General features: G+C 39.1%; 2 protein-coding genes across 2 annotated transcripts; one reads left to right on the forward strand and one right to left on the reverse strand.

Moving 5' to 3' along the window:
• The first annotated feature begins 15 nt into the window (after positions 1-15).
• smim22 (small integral membrane protein 22) lies at positions 16-5914 on the forward strand. The gene is made up of 4 exons (XM_036589780.1): positions 16-96; positions 2684-2829; positions 3596-3663; positions 5428-5914. Exons 2-4 carry the CDS (start codon positions 2700-2702, stop codon positions 5473-5475), a joined length of 246 nt encoding a protein of 81 aa, XP_036445673.1. The 5' UTR covers positions 16-96; positions 2684-2699; the 3' UTR covers positions 5476-5914.
• A 1978-nt stretch (positions 5915-7892) lies between these two features.
• On the reverse strand, positions 7893-18000 carry rogdi (rogdi atypical leucine zipper). Its single transcript, XM_036590386.1, has 11 exons — positions 17786-18000; positions 16458-16529; positions 16292-16374; positions 14133-14187; positions 13367-13447; positions 12996-13091; positions 11863-11961; positions 11659-11772; positions 10101-10150; positions 9819-9945; positions 7893-8489 (listed from the first exon to the last, which is right to left on the reverse strand). Exons 1-11 carry the CDS (start codon positions 17861-17863, stop codon positions 8448-8450), a joined length of 897 nt encoding a protein of 298 aa, XP_036446279.1. The 5' UTR covers positions 17864-18000; the 3' UTR covers positions 7893-8447.
• Between the last annotated feature and the right edge of the window lie 3627 nt (positions 18001-21627).

The following is a 21627-nucleotide window of genomic DNA, read 5'->3' on the forward strand; positions in this document are numbered from 1 at the left end:
GGAAACAGCGCCCTCTGGCGCCGCAACACGGAGCTGCGCTTCTGCGCAACAGGTGAGACGCAGGTAACGCGGAAACGAGACCAAACGAAAGCACAGGTGAGTGGGCTCATCTTTCTGTCTCTCTAACAGGTGTTTTATCAGGTATCAAGGCATGAAAAGCTGAATAAAGCGTGTATTTCGTGGTTTGGCACTTTACAGAAAGAGCTGTTTTTATGTTTTATTTGATTTTTTTAGCTTAGCGCTACTTCAGACTATTCACCATTCAATACAGTAAAGGCTGAATACCTACACGTTCATTGTACATCATATTTAGCCTCCACCAGCTGCTAAAAGTGTTATTATTTCTCTATTTATATCATTTGATTTTATGTTTCAGGTAGAAAAACTGAAACTCTTCTTCCTTGAACTGTTTCCGGGAGCTGCTCTCACCACAGCTGTGTTTATTGTAGCCTTTAGCGGGATATTCGAGTTTCCTCTCCTGATCTAAACGACCGGAGAGTTTTCTCAGTCAGGAGAGGAGCAGCCTGGAAGAAAATATAGTTCAAAACGTTGCTGGTCAACATTTCACAGTTCAGTGGTGCTTCAGTAATCAGTAATAGCAGAGAACTTGTAGAGAGGAGAATCATGTCTCTGTAATGTCTTCTGGGTTTCTCAAACGCTAGAGGGCGCTCCCGAGCGAGTCCAAAATGAATGGGTTAATATGGATGATTGAGCAAAATCATAGTTTATAAATGCTGAAACATTTTTAATGTAAAATAATACAATAATTTCCTGAACACAGAGCAGCATAAAACATTTTAACACTGCTGTTATATTTTTAAGAGCTTTTAAAATCGAGTTATAGGAGTTTAAAACGGCGCCTCATGTACGTTCATGACGTCAGTGAGCGCAAACAGCCAATGAGCTGCTCCGCTCGCCAACCAATCAGCACTGAGTAGCAGTAATGCTGCGTCCTGCTGCCCAAAACCCGTTTGCTGTGGAAAAAGTAAACATACAGGTGAGTTTTCTTTGTTTATTTAGTGAAATACAAACTTCTGCTTTCTAAAATTAAAGGGAAGTTCTGTTTAAGTGATTAGAAACTATTTTAACTTTTCGTTTTTAGCCGTTTAGCTCCATTCACTCCCATTCACTGAGGACTCACTCGCGAGCGCCCTCTGCTGTTTAGCAGTCCTGTTTTTGATATAACGGGGGAAATAGGAAGCGGCCAGACTCCTCATCAACCGGCTCTGGTAATAGAGTGGGGTGATTTAGTCGTATTTATTGTGGAGAAAAGAAGCTAAAAGGAGAATTAGAGTACAGAAATGTGCCTGTAGTAAACTAATGGCCTTCTTACTGCCCACTACACCCTAAAGCTTTACAAACCATCTGCCTTTTGTTGAAATTTGAGGTATTTGTATGTTTAACATAAACAATATTAATATATTGTGGTATTAGCCACTACACAATATCATTAATAAATATACATTAAAATTAAAACAATGTGCAGTTTAGGAAAATGACAACTTTATATAGGGCACTACCCCATTTTATTTGTGAATTAGTACCAGATTTCAAAATAAAAGTCACCTTTAGGCAATGCCAGGCGATGAGAACAACAGTAATATATTTAAACATGGTTTTTACACAGATTTGAGTTATTTATGTGTTATTTTTCTCTGTCTGGGTCATTATTTTTCAATCTTCAGCCATATGTAGGGAGAACCAGAACACAAGCAAATGAGTAGAAACTCTGAGGTAACTTCCACTCTTAAAACGATGGTTTATCAAAGGTTCTTTAGTAAAGGCATTGGTTCTGCTCAGAACCATGAGTTCTTCATAGAGCCTTTCTTCAGATTGATGGAGAATGTGCTGTACATGGTTCTGTGTAGACCATGTATAACACCAAAAAGGGTTCTTCTATTCACTAAGATGGTTCTTCAAGGGTTTTTTTTTTAAATTGAATGGTTCTATTTAGAAACCAGAGTTCTGTATAGAACCATTTGCATGCTGTGCAGTTCTCTGCATGGTGAAATGGTTCTTCAGATTAAAGGAGAATGTATTGTATATGGTTCTAGATCCTTTTTGAAAATGGTTCTGTGTAGCACCAAAAAGGGTTCTGCTCTTGCTTTGATGTCAAGCTTGTAACGATAGAAAAATCCGTTAAACAAAAAAATGCTGTATAGAACCAACACATTCTCCATCAGTCTAAAGAACCATTTAAGCATGAAATGGTTCTTTGTAGGGCCACTGGTTCTAAATTAACCTGTTCCCTTTACTAAATCACCCTTGAAGAACCATCTTTTTTTAGGCCTAAACTTGGTCTATAAGAAACTTGGTCTATAAGGAAACTCCATCCATTTTTCAGAATTTCTGCATAATAAATGGTTAAAGATGTAAGCAGAGTCAGAACTGTTCACAGTGGTGGTGATAGGAACCAGACGTCCACCTCTAAAAGCTCCCTCACAGAAAGTTACTACATGAAATGGTTATGAATTCACTGCCTGATGACTGAGACGCTATTTTATGATAGTTTAGAGAACTTAAACTCCATTCATGGTGGAGGGATACATAATATGGAGGGCGCTGTGAGGCAAAATAGTCCCCAAAGAAAAGGTACCAGTGTAAAGAAATCTCTAAAGAGTCTCCATGATCATTTTAAACCTCACTCTCATTAGTTTCTTTCCGTCTGTGTCCCTCTGAACAGAATCCCAGGTGCAGCGATGGCTCAGCAGGACCTGCAGCAGGACTTTCAGAACCAGTTTAACGATGTCGTGAGCAGACTGCAGTCGAAGCAGCTCTTTCAGTCGGACTGGGACATCGCCTCCTTCGCCATCTTCTTCATTTTTATAGGCAAGTCTTGTTAAAATAGCAGAAAAGATAAACACTCCAAGTTAATCCAGTGCAGAACAGCCTTCATTAAAGGGCCCATACACAATTATTTTCTTGTGTTTTATTTTTTCCTTGTGGTCCATTTGTGACATTTGTGTGCTTTAATGTATGAAAAACAGCCATAATTCATTTTTACATGGCTATTTTCCAACTTGGTTTTAACCTTTAAAATTAAACAGGCTATTTTTGTTACTGTGCCTTTAAGACAAATTTCCAATTTTTGTTTTTTTGTATACAGTAATAACTTCTACAATGTACAAATGTTACAACTAAATTTAAAAAAAATGTTTTATTCAGTATTTCAAGAATTATGTAAAGATTTGAAATTATTTAATAATTATAATAGAATGATGCAATTACTTATTACTTTTAATTACTTTTTATTATTTATTACAAGTTATCTGCCTTGAGACTGTGAAGCTGAACATGATGGGCATATTAGAATCATTTCATATGTTAATCTAAAACTAAATTGTTTTTTTATTACTATTGAAAACATTTATTCTAAACTTTTGAACACTGATATACGTAAATGAGCTGAGCTCTGATTGGCCTGTCCTGTGTTGCGCCTTTGTCAAAAAGCAGTCCAGGCTGAAACACTCATAATGACTTCAGTGTAAGTGGGTGGGGCTAAACAGTGGTAGGCCACATAGGAGGATATATGCAGATGTGCTTGTCTTTGTGGCTGGTGAGCTCAAGGACTGACAGTTTGATGCTGTTTCCTCAGGTATGGTGCTGCTGCTGGTCATTCTGGTCATCATTCGATGCTGCTGCTGTTGCTGCTGCGATGAAAAGGTATTAAAGCACTTTAGCACAAAAAAAATATATGAAATTCATATCTTGCATGTAAATCCTGCTACTGTGTGTCCAAATATTTGTAGACACCTGCATAATTCAGTGTGTGAGATGATGACAGAGTGATTCGGAGTGGTTTGGTGTGAAATGGTTCAGATGTCTTTACAGTGGTGGTGATAGGAACCAGGGGTCGCCATGACTACAACACAAATATAGACATTTTATTTACTATCCAGAACCACCAGTGAACCTACACGAGTCTTCTGAGTTTATATGGAATGTTGATGATGGAAAATAGTGGAAAATCTGAAATAATAAGTTTTCTTTGGGGACTATTTTGCCTCACAGCACCCTACATATTATGTATCCCTCCACCATGAATGGAGTTTAAGTTCTCCAAACTATCATAAAACAGTGTCTCAGTCATCAGGCAGTGAATTCATAACCATTTCATGTAGGAACTTTCTGTGAGGGAGCTTTTAGAGGTGGACGTCTGGTTCCTATCACCACCACTGTGAACAGTTCTGACTCGGTAAGTTTCTCTAGAACAGAGAGTTTCACACCAAACCACTCTGAACGACCCTGTTTACATCTTAACGACTTAATTATGCAAAAAAACTGAAGAATTAATGGAATTTCCTTGTAACAGCCATAATGATAACGTAGTATGTTTATATCAATGGGAACAGCAGGAGTGACCACATATACAACCTGTGTTACCCTCAGTAAACACAGTAATAAATAGGCATATCTACTGAAACAGAGATTTATTGAGGAAGTCAGATATAATGCTCTCCTAGCCCCGCCTTCCTGGACATTTGCATATTCACTCTGTGGTCTGTTAATGATCGTATGAGCTGAATCAGCTGTGCTGGAGCAGGAAAAGGCTTTTGGAAATTTTGAAAATTGGGTGGAATTTCCCTTACAAGTGGTTGAATTCACTCAGAAAGGCTGTCTGGATATTTTTGGATAACTTGAATGCGTACTTCTTACAGCACCCTAAAAAAATGGTTCTTCAAGGGTTCTTTAGTAAAGACAGTAAAGACAGTGGATCTATATAGAACCATGAACACTCAAAGAACCATTTGCATGTTTAAAAGGTTAAATCGTTCTTCAAAATGATGGAGAATGTGTTGTATATGGTTCTATATGGAACCTTTTTGAAAATGGTTCTATACAGCACCAGAAAGTATTCTTTTGTTGCTACGATGTCAATCTTGTAAAAATAAAAGAACCAATTTTGATTAGTCTGAAGAACGATTTTACCATGCAGAGAACCTTTCAGCGTACAGATGGTTCTTCGAATGTTCTATATACAACCACAAACACTCAAAGAACAATTTGTATGCTTAAATGGTTCTTTGCCTAGTGAAACGTTCTTTAGATTGATGGAGAATGTGTTGCATACGGTTCTATATAGAACCTTTTTTAAAAAAGGCTTCTAAAAAGCACCAAAAAGGGTTCTGCTATTATTACAATGTCAAGCTTATAAACAATAGCAGAACCCTTTGGTGCTATTTAGAACCATATACAACTCATTCTACGTCAATCTGAAGAACCATTTCACCATGCAGAGAACGGTTTAAGCATGCAGATGGTTCTTTGAGCACTCATGGTTCTATATAGAACTATTGTCTTTACTAAAGAACCCTTGAAGAACACCTTTTCAAAGAGTGAATAAAATAATAATAATAAATAAAATAAATAATAAAAATAAAATAAATATGTTCTTTTATCTAATAATGTTTTTTTTCCACTTTTCAGCCTAAAAGACGTAAGGTGGGCATCGACAACATGGCACTGGAACCATGAAGACCAGGATCAGGATCAGGATCAGGAGTCAGACTCAATCAGCTTCAACACTAAATTTCAATCATATTACTTTAAACTATTTTTTTACTCTTAAATTGTGCCACATGATAATGCTGAATGTTTTAAAGTGAGTTATGAATAAGGGGCGTATGTAAACCGTCTGGATGTAAACAGGTGGAGTTCTGAAATGTAAATATTGTCATGAAGGTGAACAAACACATCTCCCAAATCCTCTTCATCATCTCTCGGTTCAATAAGCCAATATTGTCTGCACTGTAGGACATGAAGGGTAAATATTTACAGAGTTTAGTACTGTTGATTTTTTTTCTGAGACTTTTAATGTGTAAACAAATCTAACACTTATGTAAACGAATGTAATAGGTCTTTCTGTCATAGAATTATTTATGATTTAATAAAAATTAAATATTGAGAAACTGCAGCAGTTCTTTAAATTGTTCTGTTTATGACGACTTCTGCCAAAAAACTACAAGTCCCAGCATTCAGCATTCTGGATGGAGTTGTAGCATCATTTGTGGTGAAAAAAAAATGTAAAAAGAAATGTTTTAAACATATAAAATATATGTATTCTATACACAACTCACCAGGCACTTTATTAGGAACACCTCCTTGTTTCTACATTCATTGTCCATTTTATCAGCTCCACTTACTATATAGGTGCACTTTGTAGTTCTACAGTTACAGACTGTAGTCCATCTGTTTCTCTGCATACTTTGTTAGCCCCCTTTTACCCTGTTCTTCAGTGGTCAGGACCCCCATGGACCCTCACAGAGCAGGTACTATTTGGGTGGTGGATCATTCTCAGCACTGCAGTAACACTGACGTGGTGGTGGTGTGTTAGTGTGTGTTGCGCTGGTCTGAGTGGATCAGACACAGCAGTGCTGCTGGAGTTTTTAAATACTGTGTCCACTCACTGTCCACTCTATTAGACACTCCTACCTTGTCAGTCCACCTTGTAGATGTAAAGTTAGAGACGATAGCTCATCTGCTGCTGCACAGTTTGTGCTGGTCATCCTCTAGTCCTTCATCAGAGGTCACAGGACGCTGCCCACAGGACGCTGTTGGCTGGATATTTTTGGTTGGTGGACTATTCTCAGTCCAGCAGTGACACTGAGGTGTTTAAAAACTCCAACAGCACTGCTTCAAATCAAAGCAGATGAATAAACCAAAAATCATTTGTGTATTATTTATCATTTAATAACTTCTTGCTAATCAAAAAACTTCCTAAAAATAGTTCAATGTCTAGTTTAGAATATTTAAACCTATGTAAGTTATTAGTGTATACATATTTCATAAATATGAATTAAAAGTGATTCCAAAGTTCTAAATGGTAGGTTATATATTTGCATTTTACATATATATATATATATAAAAATATTGAATATTGAAAAAAAGTTGAATATTGAAAAAAAGTTAATAGTCTCTATGAAGATGTTTGCATTCAATAAATTTATTGCACAGTTATTATATGATTGACATGAAATACACACAGCACTGACAAGCAGCTTCAACATTAAATTACACATTTGTTCTATGTTGGAATCAACAGGCAGATTAACAAACACAGCGGCGCACAGAGCCAAAAGCAAGTGCATTTAACATTAGAATAAATAAAGCATTTTAATAAATTAATAAACAAAGAGCTGACAATAACATTTTTACATGAGGATGATAAATATTCTAATTAACGTAGATTCTGAAATACGTTCCTTTTATATTCATGGAATGCTGTTTAATAGAAAGTGTTGTGTTAAAAGCCCCTAAATTCACTTCCTCTTTTGGAGTGATACAGAACAAGAAAGGCTCAAATTGTTTAGTGTTCATCAGTAAAGTCCTTCATTTTCTTACCACCTATCATCATCATCATCTTCATCATCATCACCATCACCATCATCATCCTCCACATTCAAAATGCAAACATTTACAGCTTTCTGTTATTCTTGCTAGTAATAATCACCACCGTTACCAAAGTATTAAACCAATGAGATTTAACGTTACAAACTAACACTGATAAGCAGATTTTGTTCATTTCTTTCCTACAATTAAGAGGGAATTCCACCAAATTCCTTCATAATTCAGTGGTTGAGATGTAAACAGAGAGATTCAGAGTGGTTTGGTGTGAAAAGGTTCAGATCTCTTTACAGTGGTGGTGATAGGAACCAGGAGTCGCCATGACTACAACACAAATATAGACATTTTATTTACTATCCAGAACCACCAGTGAACCTACACGAGTCTTCTGAGTTTATATGGAATGTTGATGATGGGAAATAGTGGAAAATCTGAAATAATAAGTTTTCTTTGGGACTATTTTGCCTCACAGCGCCCTGCATATTATGTATCCCTCCATGAATAGATTTTAAGGCCAAAATCTTTTTTTTTTCTGTGAGGGAGCTTTTAGAGATGGACGTCTGGTTCCTATCACCACCACTGTGAACAATTCTCTTGGACAGAGTGTTTCACACCAAACCACTCTGAATGACTTTATTTACATCTGGAGTCTTTAATTATGTGGAAATTTGAAAAAAAAAAATGGTGGAATTCCCCTTTGCGATATTTCACAGTTTCTGCTCAAAACAAAGGAATGAATGGAATGTGGGAAATGTGACCTTCAAGGATTTAAATGTAAAATCCCTGGAGAAGCAAAACATGGCTTGTATTGGCAAACCGCCCAACAACAAACCGCCAAAGACCAAAGTGACTCACCATCATTTGTGCCTTTAAGCTCAAAGATGACGACTCAGCGTGTGTTCTAGCTACTCTCTCTACGCCCTGATGCAGTCAAAATAAAAATAAATTATATACGCAGTACACAGAAAAGGTGAGTGAGTGGTCCCAGAGCAAGCTGCATGAATGAATTACTCATAGCTGCATTGTGTTTCTCAGCGTGTAGTGATTCTGTGTAGATATATTCATTTATACGCATGTAGAAGTGACGAAGGTCTTTGGTCAGTTCAGAACGGCCTGTAGTTCCAGAAGCTGGAGAAAACAGAAATCTGCAAACAAAAGAGAACAACACAAACAAAATAAACACCTTTTATTCTCCAGAAATCACTGTGTAATCACTATAATAACAACAAGAAAAGTGCACTTCCTGAAGAAAATCCAAAGCGACTGCACAGCGTAAACAGTAGACAGTTGCTAGAGCTGCCAAATGGTTACGGTATCCTTCATGGTTGACAGCCATTTGTTACAGTTTCCCAGTTGGTTGCTAGGGTGTTGCTAGGCAGGTGCTATGGTATTCATGCTATGGGAATGCTGCGTTGGTACTATGGTACCCCAGTATAGTTAATAGGATGTTACTGATGGACTTGACTTATTGTGACATAAGCTGGGTGCCCAAACCTTTGCACCCTATTCAGTCCAACCGGGGTGGGGGGGGTGTGGGGGGGGGTGGGGATAATCCTTTAATGAGGATTGTCCAAAAATCGTACATCCAGTCCAAAAGTACGCAAGCACACCATTCACAACCAGACCGAACATCCCGGAAGAGGAACGGAGTCAATATCTCAAAAACCGCAAGACGAGTTAGCGGACAAAACTCTGGCAGAAGAAGAAGAAGAAGAAGAAGAAGAAGAAGAAGAAGAAGAATGAGGAGGAGGAGAAAGAGAAGGAGAAGAAAAAGGGGGAGGAGGAGGAAAAGGACAGGGAGAAGAAGAAGAAGGAGGAGGAGGAGAAGAAGGAGGACAAGAAGAAAGAAGGAGGAGGAGCAGAAGATGGAGAAGAAGAAAGGAGGAGGGGTGGAGGAGAAGAAGAAGATGGAGGAGAAGGAGAAGAAGGAGGAGACGAAGGAGGAGGAGGAGGAGAAGAAAGGAGGAGGAGCAGAATAAGAAGAAGAAAGGAAAAGAAGAAGAAGAAGAAAGGAGGAGGAGGAGGAGAAGAAGGAGGAGAAGGAGGAGGAGAAGGAGGAGAAGGAGAAGAGGGAGGAGAATAATAATAAGAAAGGAGTAGAAGAAGAAGAAGAAAGGAGGAGGAGGAGAAGTAGATGAAGAAGAAGAAAGGAGGAGGAAGAGGAGGAGAAGAAGGAGGAGAAAAAGAAAAAGAAGGAGGAGGAGGAGGAGGAGAACCCGTGAGGTAACAGTAGTGCTGCACACTGCTTAGTAATGCACAGTCACTAATAATCAGCAAAGCTAATATCTAACTAAGCATTTAACAGTTACAGCTCCAGCTTTACACCCAGCTCTGCGAGCTCCAGGCTAACGGCTCACTGGGCTTTGATTTGGTCCACTCTTTTCCCGAAACCTGGTGATTTAAGGTGGACTAACTGGTGTATATTATGTAGGCCTTAGCTGTGAACAGGCTCTATCAGTGCTGAACACACCCACCTTATCTTTGAGCTGCTGGCAGAGCTGCAGGGAGATGGTGAAGAACACCAGCGTGTCGTTCAGCCACGGCACCACACACTCCACTTTGTGCACATGACTGACCTCAAACTTAGTGTTGTTGATTTCACTGCAGGAATAAGAACAATTACATCATTCTTAACCAAACAGATCACGTTCAAAACGGTTCACGACAAGCTAAACAAAATATAAGAACGCAGTAAAGGGTCAGTCGTTCTGATACCGCGGATAAAAACAACAGACAAAAACGCAGAGAGCACTCACAACATCGCTCCGGGATTATGCAGCACTGAACTTCCTGCAGGTTTGAAGTTCTACAGAAGAAAAAACAATCAGTTAACATTTTAAACTGCAGGCTTATCAATCTGTTATCTAAAGACGTATTATTCAGCACCTACTATGAATTATTCAGTATCTACTATGAATTATTCAGTATCTAATATGAATTATTCAGTTTAAACAACATTCTTAATTATCTACTATAAATTATTCAGTATTTACTATGAATGATTCAGTATCTTCTATAAATTATTTAGTATCTACTCTGAATTCAGCACTAATATTAGCGCTGAGTGATATCGTCTGTGATGGTATTGGTATCACACAACAATATTGATTTCTAGCTTAAGCAGTATTGACAGATAACGAGCATGATACACTATATGTACCAAAGTATTGGGACATAACTCAATCATTAAATTCAGGTGTGTCATTCAGTCTCATTTCCAAAGGTGTATAATCAAGCACATAGCCATGCAGTCGGCCTTTACACACAGCAGTGAAAGAATGGGTCTATAGAGGTCACTGAATTCCAGCGTGGTGCTGTAATATGAGCCACCGTTACAACAAGTCAGTTCATGAAATCTCTTCCCTCCTAAATATTCCACCATCAACTGTAAGTGGAATTATTGAAAAGTGGAAGCGTTTAGGAACCACAGCAGCTCAGACACGAAGTGTCAGACCACGTAAAGTTACAGAGCTCAAACCTCCTCTGGCATCATCAGCACAGAAACTGAGCCGGGAGCTTCATAGCAGGGTTTCCATGGCTGAGCAGCTGCATGCAGGCCTTACATCACCCAGCACAATGCCAAGCGTCAGATGGAGTGGAGTAAAGCGCCGCCACTGGACTCTGGAGCAGTGGAAACGTATTCTGTGGAGTGACCAATCAGCTTCTCTATCTGTCAGTCTGATGGACGAGTCTGGGTTTGGCGAATGCCAGGAGAACGTTACCTGCCTGACTGCACTGTGCCAACTGTAAAGTTTGGTGGAGGAGGGATACTTTACCAAACTGTTCTCAACTTTGTCGAACAGTTTGGGGAAGAACCTGTTCTGTTCCAGCATCACTGAGCCTCAGAGCACAGAGCAGCTCCATAAAGTCATGGCTGGGTGAGTTTGGTGTGGAGGAACTTGACTGGCCCTCACAGAGCCCTGACCTCAACCCCATCAAACACCTTTGGGATGAACTAGAATGGAGACTGTGAGCCAGACCCTCTCGCCCAACATCAGTGTCTGACCTCACAAATGCTCTTCTGGGTGAATGGGCAGAAATTCCCACAGACTCTCCAACATCTTGTAGAAGCTTCCCAGAAGAGTGGAAGCTGTTAGAGCTGCAAAGGAGGACCAACTCCATATTAATGCCTATGATTTAGAATGGGATTCATAAAAGGTCCTGTAGGTGTGATGTGTAGGTGTCCCAATACTTTTGTCCATATAGCGTATCAATGACGACTTTCTACTGTACAAAATAACTGTGTTACCACGGAGATAGAAATACACTGTGTAAGGTTCCTTAAGGCCATGAACTATCTCAGTGTACAGCTACCTTGGTGGTGTTGGGCTGCAGGACGTGTAGCTGATAGACGACCAGGCAGAGTTTGCTGAGGTTAATGTAGAAATTGACCATCACGTCGCCGGGCATCGGGGGGGTGAACATTTTCTGAGGACAGAAAAAGACGACGCCACAGAGGAAGTCAGTTAAACTGATTAAAAATCTGCTGCAAGTGGGCAAACAAAGGCTCTGACGTACCATCAGGCCGCTGGAGGCGAGTTCAGGTAGAGTCAGAGTGGCCGGAGTGGTCAAACGGTTACGCGCTCGGGTCAGCTGCAGCATCACCGCGTCCATCAGCTACAACACAAAACAAAACCTCCATTACAAACACATAGAAAACCTCCGTGCTGTCAAACTCACACAGATTCCTCCCACATGTAGTTTTAGTTTTAGCACTGGAGCTACAAGGTTAATGTAACACAATTAGCACGTTAATCAATTCCACTGTTTTTCCCCAATATTTTTGCATAATTAATGGTTAAAGGGGAATTCCACCAAATTTTCAATCAAATCAATCAAAATTCCTGCGTAATTCAGTGTAGGAACCAGGGGTCGCCATGACTACAACACAAATATAGACATTTCATTTACTATCCAGAACCACCAGTGAACCTACATGAGTCTTCTGAGTTTATATGGAATGTTGATGATGGAAAATAGTGGAAAAACATAAGAAATAATAAGTAAATTATAAATGGGGACTATTTGGCCTCACAACGCCTTGTATATATCCTGGTTCCTATCACCACCGCTGTAAAGAAATTTCACACCAAACCGCTCTGAATCAGTCTGTTTACATCTTAAACACTGAATTATGTAGAAAATTTGAAATATTGGTGGGATTCTCCTTTAAGTAATCTCTAATAGACTTGATTACGTGGCTTCTGACACTGTTATCTATACACATGGACTAAAGTATATTAGCATAACTAAAAACAGTGGCAGCTTCAGGAAGCCTGAATATTATCTGCACTTTATGTACTTTAGTCCTTGTTTATAGATAACAGTAAAAGCCAAAGCAGTAAAAAAAAAAAAAAAAAACAGTTAAAGCCAAAATAGGCGCTTGGGTTGGAAGAGTGTCCATAGTAAAAATACATAATAATAAAGAGATAAAGGAAGAAAATAAGGCAAAAGCTTTGATGTAACTACACTGGAATGTTTCATCCTTTGGAGGTAAAATACTTTTTTATTTTAAAAATTATAAATAATTCCTAAAACAGTTTCAGTCTCAAAGACAAGACTCTGCCAGGATGAGACAGAGAGGAGGTTTCTAAAACACTCAGCCACTCTAACACAAGGTCAGTCTGCCCTGTGGAACACTGCTGACCAACCTTATTGACCTCGGCTCCGGTTTTAAAGTGGTAACTCTCGTCGCGGCTGCTGAGCAGCTGCAGGGCCTGATTTACATGGTTCCTCGCGTCCTGGATCTGAAAACAAACAGAAGGGATTTCAGCAGGAATGCTAAACGTACCATGATGCGAAAAACATGAAACATTAAAGAGCCAAGTTCAGAATCAATGAGTGTGAATAAAAATAATAACAGCTCCACTCGATCAATTCCAACTTTATTAATTTACATTCGTCACCACTTTTTACTACAGAATTCCTCAAAGCCCTATTTGTATTGTCAATGTTTAATTAATGTACTTCAGTATATACGATAATATATATTAATATACTTTAGATGACAGTAAAAGCCCACCTGCTGTAATTTCCACTGTTTATCATCCCGGAATGTAAAATGCATGACTTGACTGCTTTTAGCAACTTTAATGTTGATATCCTGCAAATATATGACAGTGATACAGTCAGTGTTTTATTAATATATGATAAAGAAAAACACAGATTTTTCAAAATCATTTAATTATGCAGAGAATTAAGATGTAAACAGAGTCGTTCAGAGTAGTTCGGTGTGAAACGCTCTGTTCTAGAGAAACTTACTGAATTAGAACTGTTCACAGTGGTGGTGATAGGAACCAGACGTCCACCTCTAAAAGCTCCCTCACAGAAAGTTACTACATGACATGGTTATGAATTCACTGCCTGATGACTGAGACACTGTTTTATGATAGTTTTGAGAAGTCATAATGGCGGAGAGACACAGGCAGAAAATAAATGTCTATATTTGTGTTGTAGTCATGGCGACCCCTGGGTTCCTATCACCACCACTGTAAAGACATCTGAACCATTTCACACCAAACCACTCTGAATCTCTCTGTTTACATCTCACACACTGAGTTACGCAGGAATTTTGAAAATTTGGTGGAGTTCCCCTTTTAAAAGCAAATAATGGTTCAGCAGTGATGATGAGTAAAATATTCAGTTGAATCTGTTGCAAAACATCCTTGTAATGTTGCACTCAGCAGTAACGGGAGCAGTCCTGCTCTAGTAGGAGGAAGTTAATGGCTAATGCTGCCAGTGGTCAGCATCATTGAAAAACACACGTCACATGGTTACGCAACACTTACAGCCTGAGTCAAAGCCTCTCCCTGCAGAGTCAGGACACCTTTGACCTGGTCCATGCTGAAGAAAACAGAACACATGACTGTTACACTGCTTGTGTAGGATTAAAGGGCCCATATCCTACATTTTCTTGCCCTTTATTGATGTTTTCCTGAGGCCCACTTACGATATCTGTACCAAACACAGTCATAATATGACCATTTCCAGCCTTTTATCCCTTAGAATTAAACAGAAATAAAGAAATAAAGACAAAAGCTTTGATGTAGCTACACTGGAATGTGTTTAATTTAAGTAAAAATACATTTGTATATTAACAATTATACACTGATCAGGCACAACATTCTGACCACCTCCTTGTTTCTACACTCATTGTCCATTTTATCAGCTCCACTTACTACATAGGTGCACTTTGTAGTTCTACAGTTACAGACTGTAGTCCATCTGTTTCTCTGATACTTTGTTAGCCCCCTTTTACCCTGTTCTTCAGTGGTCAGGACCCCCATGGACCCTCACAGAGCAGGTACTATTTGGGTGGTGGATCATTCTCAGCACTGCAGTAACACTGACGTGGTGGTGGTGTGTTAGTGTGTGTTGCGCTGGTACGAGTGGATCAGACACAGCAGTGCTGCTGGAGTTTTTAAATACTGTGTCCACTCACTGTCCACTCTATTAGACACTCCTACCTTGTTAGTCCACCTTGTAGATGTAAAGTCAGAGACGATAGCTCATCTGCTGCTGCACAGTTTGTGTTGGTCATCCTCCAGTCCTTCATCAGTGCCCACAGGACGCTGCCCACAGGACGCTGTTGGCTGGATATTTTTGGTTGGTGGACTATTCTCAGTCCAGCAGCGACACTGAGGTGTTTAAAAACTCCAGCAGCACTGCTGTGTCTGATTCACTCAGACCAGCACAACACACACTAACACACCGCCACCACGTCAGTGTTACTGCAGTGCTGAGAATGATCCCACCACCCAAATAGTACCTGCTCTGTGAGGGTCCATGGGGGTCCTGACCACTGAAGAACAGGGTAAAAGGGGGCTAACAAAGTATCAGAGAAACAGATGGACTACAGTCTGTAACTGTAGAACTACAAAGTGCACCTATATAGTAAGTGGAGCTGATAAAATGGACAATGAGCGTAGAAACAAGGAGGTGGTCAGAATGTTACACCTGTGTATAAAGAATGTGCTAAAAACAGATACAGTCTCAAGGACGAGAGTCTGCTAGGATGAGACACAAAAAATTAAAGATTAAAGGGCCCGTATCCTACATTGTCTTGCCCTTAATTTATGTTTCCCAGAGGTCCACTTATGAAATTTCTACCAAAAAGCCATATTTAGTTTTCCATAACCATTTTCCAGCCTCTCTTTATCCCTCAGACATAAACAGTCTGTTTTTGTTACCGTACCTTTAAGACTTGAGTATGCAAATGAGCTCTGTTTTGATTGGCTGCCATGTACTGTGCCTTATAACAAAATTATAAAAAAAAGCAATGTGTGCTGAAACACTCCTTATAACTTCAGCATGAATGGGTGGAGCTGAATAGGCCGGTATATGTAAATATACTGTTTTTTTGTGACATCACAAATACAATAAATTCCAAAATGGGCTGTTTTACCATATATGGACTGTGTGGACTAGAGGGATAATGGTATGTTTACACACTACATCAAACAAGAGATCTAAAATTCATTTTTAATGATACGAGCCCTTTGATTTTAATCTGCACAGGTCGTTCCTTCACCATGATCCAAGTGATTTCAATATGTGTTCCATTATTTTTTGACCTTGAACTCACCTTACCCTGTCTAACTCCTATGATAAAGCTATTTTCATCTTTCTTTCTCTCTTCCTCTCTCCTTTTATCCAGTTTTATCACATTATATTTGAATTCTATTCATTTCTTGCCTTGGAAGCAGTTCAGGACAGATCTAGTCATAATTCTGCACCCTTATTTAGCATTTACTACAGGATACTACACGAATATTACACTTTACTATAACAGCCACTACAGGAATATTATAGAATATAATAGAAGCTACACAGCAGCAGAGAAAGCTTACAGTCTCTCACGGTCATTTTCGGCTCGTATCTGTCTTCGTCTCGGCCAGATCTGCCCTTCGTTTACTTTACAATACAAGCTTTAGTGCAAACAGCTTACGTGGAGCTGCCGAGGATGAAGTTCTCTTGTTTAAGTTGGGCCTCCATGCCTGGAGATGGAACTGCAAACCGCCTCGAGGCTTCCTGAGACGGAAACACACAACATTCGGGACCAGTCCACTGTAATATAAACTCAATTAATATACAAAATAACAAGAAAACACTACCTTCAGTATATCCTGCAGCTGTTTCAACACAGCATGCACCTCCTCTTTTAGGAGCCAGTTAAATTCATCCTCCTGAAAGGCAGAAAGCACGAGATGAAAGTGGGCTTCCCATTCGAATTTCAGTCCATTCAACAAGTCAAGTTTATTCGTACAGCATTTTTCATACACTGCGGTCATTCAAAGTGCTTTAGAGGAGAGAAAATACAAAGATGATTCAGACTAAAATGTAAAAAGATGATTAAAAACATGATAAAATTATAATTAGAAACAATAGATTTAAAAAAGAAGAAATAAACAAAAAAATTAAATAACAAATTAAAAATTGACTTAGTGTAAAAGATCAAATCTATCAATTTTTAACATTTATTATGTATCATTTTCCATTTTTACAGCGGAGCCCTGTAAAACATACATATAAATACATTACAGTGATACAGTAATCACAAATTACAACAAATATAAAATATCTAAATCAATAAAACAACTAGAACAAAGAGAAACACACCTACAACTCTACAAACCCAAACTGCTTAGAAGTATTTCAAACTCACTGAAATGTAAGAGTTGTATTTTCAAGGGTTCTTAGACAAAGGTTCCATACAGAACCATAAACACTCAAAGAACCACGCTTAAATGGTTCTCTGCATGGTGAAATGGTTCTTCAGATCGACAGAGAAAGTTGCAGATGGTTCTATACAGCACCAAAAAGGGTTCTGCTATTGTAACAAGCTTGACATCGTAATAATATCAGAACCCTTTTCGGTGCTACACAGACCCCTTTTCAAAAAGGTTCTACATAGAACCATATACAACACATGCTCCATCAATCTGAAGAACCACTTCACCAAGCAAAGAACCATTTAAGCATTTAAGCAAATGGTTCTCTGAGTGTTCATGGTTCTATACAGAACCACTGTCTTTATTAAAAAAAGAACCATCTTTTTTAGAGAACTCATCATTCATTTGCTCTGTGAGGAAAGATGTAATACAGAACGGAAGCTGTTTAAAAATGTACACAAGTGAAAATCAGCTTCTTACTGGAATTTCACGTTCCACCTTAAACGGTGCAACAGTTTCATTCTGGAGCCCGAGGCGACAGAGCGGAGCTGCTGCACCATTTAAGGTGGAACGGAAAATTCGAACAAGAAGCTGTGGAAATGGAAACGAAATGTTGTTTATCAGGGAGAAATCGGAACCTTAACAGCAGTACATGCACACCCCTGCTCGGCAGCCCGCAGATGATGGTTTAAAAGCCTGACTGAGGTGAATATTCACAAATATGAGTCCCGATTTTTCACAGTAAACACAGTAAACAGCTCCAATCTCACCAGCACGGCTCTCTCCGCCTGACTCGCCGCCGACATCTTCGATAATTCAGCTAAAGCAGCCCGATCGGCTCCGAGCATCACCGAGCTCTGCAGTGGGGTCCCAAAAATATAATAATAATAAATTAAAACTGAAATTAAACCAGAAAACAGTTTATTTATACACAAGCACTGAGGAGCTGCCTGCTGCTGCTCCCGCCCCCTGCGTCGTTGCGTCACTTCCTTTATGACTGCAAAAATCCTGCAGTAATTTTTATTTATTTATTTATCTATCTATCTATTTATTTATGTTTGTTTAAAATAAAAAATGGAGCATTAGATTACATTCCTCAAAATCATAAATGACAAAAAGAGCTAAACTTTTCATCCAAAATCTGGAGCTTTGCAGTCCCTCAATGTCTGGTTATCACTATGATATCATTTTTGTGTTATTTTAGATGTTTTATTTTACATTTAATGTAGTAGTGATGTGTAATCTTTACGAATAACTGTAGCAATAAAAAAGAGATGACTAAAAAAAATAAATTCTTTAAATTTCTTTATTATAATTTAGCGAATTGCTGAACCTTGTGGTGCATATTATTATTATTATTATTATTATTATTATTATTATTGCAGGTTGATGCTATTACTATTGAACTACTCATTAATCATTGTACAGTACAGCACAAAAGAGGTCACTAACCCATTCAGCATAAAAATCTATCTATCCATTTTTCACAGTTTAATGTATTATTTTAATACAAACACTGAATTATGCTTGTAGACAAAGGTGAGGAACAAAAATCTCAGATAGCGAGCACATATCGGTCCACTGGCTTAAGCTGGTACCCTGCTGACCTGTACGCCACTGCTCGACCACCCATGGACCCCCCAGATTACTGTCCTGCATACAAGGTCTGTGTAGCTTTTAATCTCTTCAAATTCACACAGACTTTTATTTTGAAAAAATATACTAAAACAAATCTATAATTGGCCTAATATAAAATGAGCTGTAGATGTTGTTGCTGACACTGTGCTAGGTTGGTTACAGCTGAATACCAGCTTTATTTATGGTATTAGTGTTAAAATGATTTACTAAACTAAATTCCGAAGGATAAAACAGGAAAGAAATTAAGGGAAAAGAAGTAAATTGGACTGTGAGTGGAAACGAGTGATGAAAAGTGGCGTTTTGTCCAACACTCTGTTTAATCACCAATGGGCCGCCTAGAAAATGCTGAGCAGAGAAGCCAGTGGGCCACCAGTGACCCTCTGTCCTGTTATTATCCAGTATATAGCGTTGCTAGTCCCTATTTTTTGTTTTACATTTTTGTTTTTGAACACCAAAATGTGTAAAACGCAGCACAAGTTAACTATTAGCTATTAGTCTGCCATACATTTGCCCATTTGCCCGTCAGTTAGCAGTTAGCTTACTGCTGCTGTATGTTTGTTTACATGTAATGCAACAGATTTTATGCAAGGTTGGAGGGTCTCAATGTTTAGCACAGTCCGAAAAGGCACACTTTAGGCTGTAGGTAGGTGCTCACTAGCGCCTTCACGAGGACGCGAGGAACACATAGATGCAGACTCAGCGACGCAAAAATCCCATGAGATGCAGACGAGAACCAATCAGAGTGGACGGTTTAGTTCACAGCTGTGGCAGAAATGAAGATATGAGTAAACATAAGATTAAAAATGCATTTGTTTATTAATTTAACTCGTCATTGAGCTGGATTATGCTTACAATCTGAATTCAGACACCAGATAAGCAAATTAGCCCGTTAAAAAATGTTTAAAAAGCACTGAAAAAAGAGGCTGAAATTCACACAAGTCTGTCTGAAAAGTCTCGCGTCCTATAGGTCTGCATGTTGTTGGCTTCACCAAAGTGTTGACTTTGAGAAGGATTTAGGGGTTTTGGGGACGTGACCCAATAAGGTCACTTGCTGTCACTCGGTAGTCATTCACTACATAAGAGACTAGTGGTGGATTTGAGACACAGTTCATGTTCTAATTAACACACCTCCGCTCTGTAAACTGGTACATTAGCGAGTGCACTCATCTAAGAAGTCCTGCTAGTGTAAACTTACCAGGCGTCCAGTACTGGGTGCAGTTACCCAGAGAAAATCTGATATATGGCCATACATGCACATATATCATACATTTAGACATACAGGTATATATGAGAGGGGGTCGAATCTCTGCACCAGGTGACGGGCGGAAGTGGCCGCGATGTGGCCGCGGCCGCTAATAAAAGTGGCCGCGATGTGACCGCTCAGAGGCAGTCGCTAATAAAAATGCAGTGATGTTGCCGCTCAGTGGCGGCTGCTAATAAAAGTGTCGGTATTGTGGCCACGACGTGGCGGCCGCTAATAAAATTATAAAATAATAATCATAATAATAATAATAATAACAATAGTAAAATAAAATAAAATAACTGCTCAATGGTTATATAATAATAATAATAATAATAATAATAATAGTAAAATAAAATAACTGCTCAATGGTGACCGATCTTTATCACAACAGTTTCTAAACAAAATACACTGGGTCTGAGCAGAATGCTAAAAAATTAGCATAGAGACCTTTACAAGGTTCTGCTGGTGTCCAGTGGTCACTAATGGTGTTCTGTGTTTTCCTGATGGGCTGATAACACAGTGTAAAGGACTCTAATGTGATTCCAGGATTAATGTTGTCATAAACACTGCTGACTCTTTGAGCTCCTATAGAGTTTAACCACAGCTTGGTGGAGTTGAGGGAAGAAGTACAGCCTCCGGTTGTTTACATTCATTTTACAGCTTGTTTCAAGCTAATCAGCCAATCAGCTCATGAGCCACATCCATCTACTTTAAGGGAGAAGAACATGTTGATGATGATGAGGGAATCCTGACAGCGGAGGATTAGCCCATACCTATGGAGCCCTGATGATGACATCCTGTATAAATAAAATAATGCGTGGCCACGCCTTATTAACGTGTGGGAATGAGAAGATTAAGTCGTGGCCATGACTTAGTAAGGCATGGGAAAGAGATTACGGCTTACTAATTAGGGGCCACACATTAGGATCTTGTTCCCACACTTTACTAATCATCTCATTCCCACGCCTTACTAAGTCGTGGCCACATATTATTTTTATTTATAGAGGATGTCACCATGGGGGCTCCGTACATACCTAAATATGTATCTGATTCCAGATGACTTTGATGGTTTCCTAATGTGATCTGAAGGTGTCCTACTGAACACTGGAGTGGTCTCTAATGATAACCATTAAGCCGGTTCCCATTAGAAAGCAAAAATCATCAGGTTTTCATCCTAATGGTCTTTTTTCCAGCAGGGAAATGCACAAAGGAATTCTGGGACGTGCTGCTATTCACAAGAATCTTGCTGCCCTCCAGAAGGGTGAACAGTTAGGAGCGCATTAGCGATGGCAGAAAGACTCAGCTAAACAGGCTAAGCTACTTAGAACTGGGGAGCCATCTGTCCATATTTCCCTGGACTGTCCAGGTTTTTGGTTATCTGTTGTCGGGACCAAAGGCTGTCCCCTTTGACCCCAGGCCTCCAATATCCATAATGCTATGAATAAAAAAGAAATCTTTTAATACCAGCTAAACTTTCACTAATAACTGTTTTAAGTTCTTAAAAGATGTCAAAAAGTAAGAGTCTTCAGACGCTGAGTTTGTGGAAGAGGGAAAAAGGCTCCTTCTTTATTCCAGCATCAGGCGGCTCAGAGACCCAACTGCACAAATACAGGGTTCCAAACAGTTTATACCATTTATCTGGGGTGGTTTGATATCCCCCAACGTTACTGCTCAGATTTAGATATTAGCTCATTCTCTACTAGCTCATAGTGCATCTCTTCGTCCATCAGT

The sequence above is a fragment of the Colossoma macropomum genome, unplaced genomic scaffold (assembly GCF_904425465.1).
Source record: "Colossoma macropomum unplaced genomic scaffold, Colossoma_macropomum, whole genome shotgun sequence".
Classification (NCBI taxonomy): Eukaryota; Metazoa; Chordata; class Actinopteri; order Characiformes; family Serrasalmidae; genus Colossoma; species Colossoma macropomum.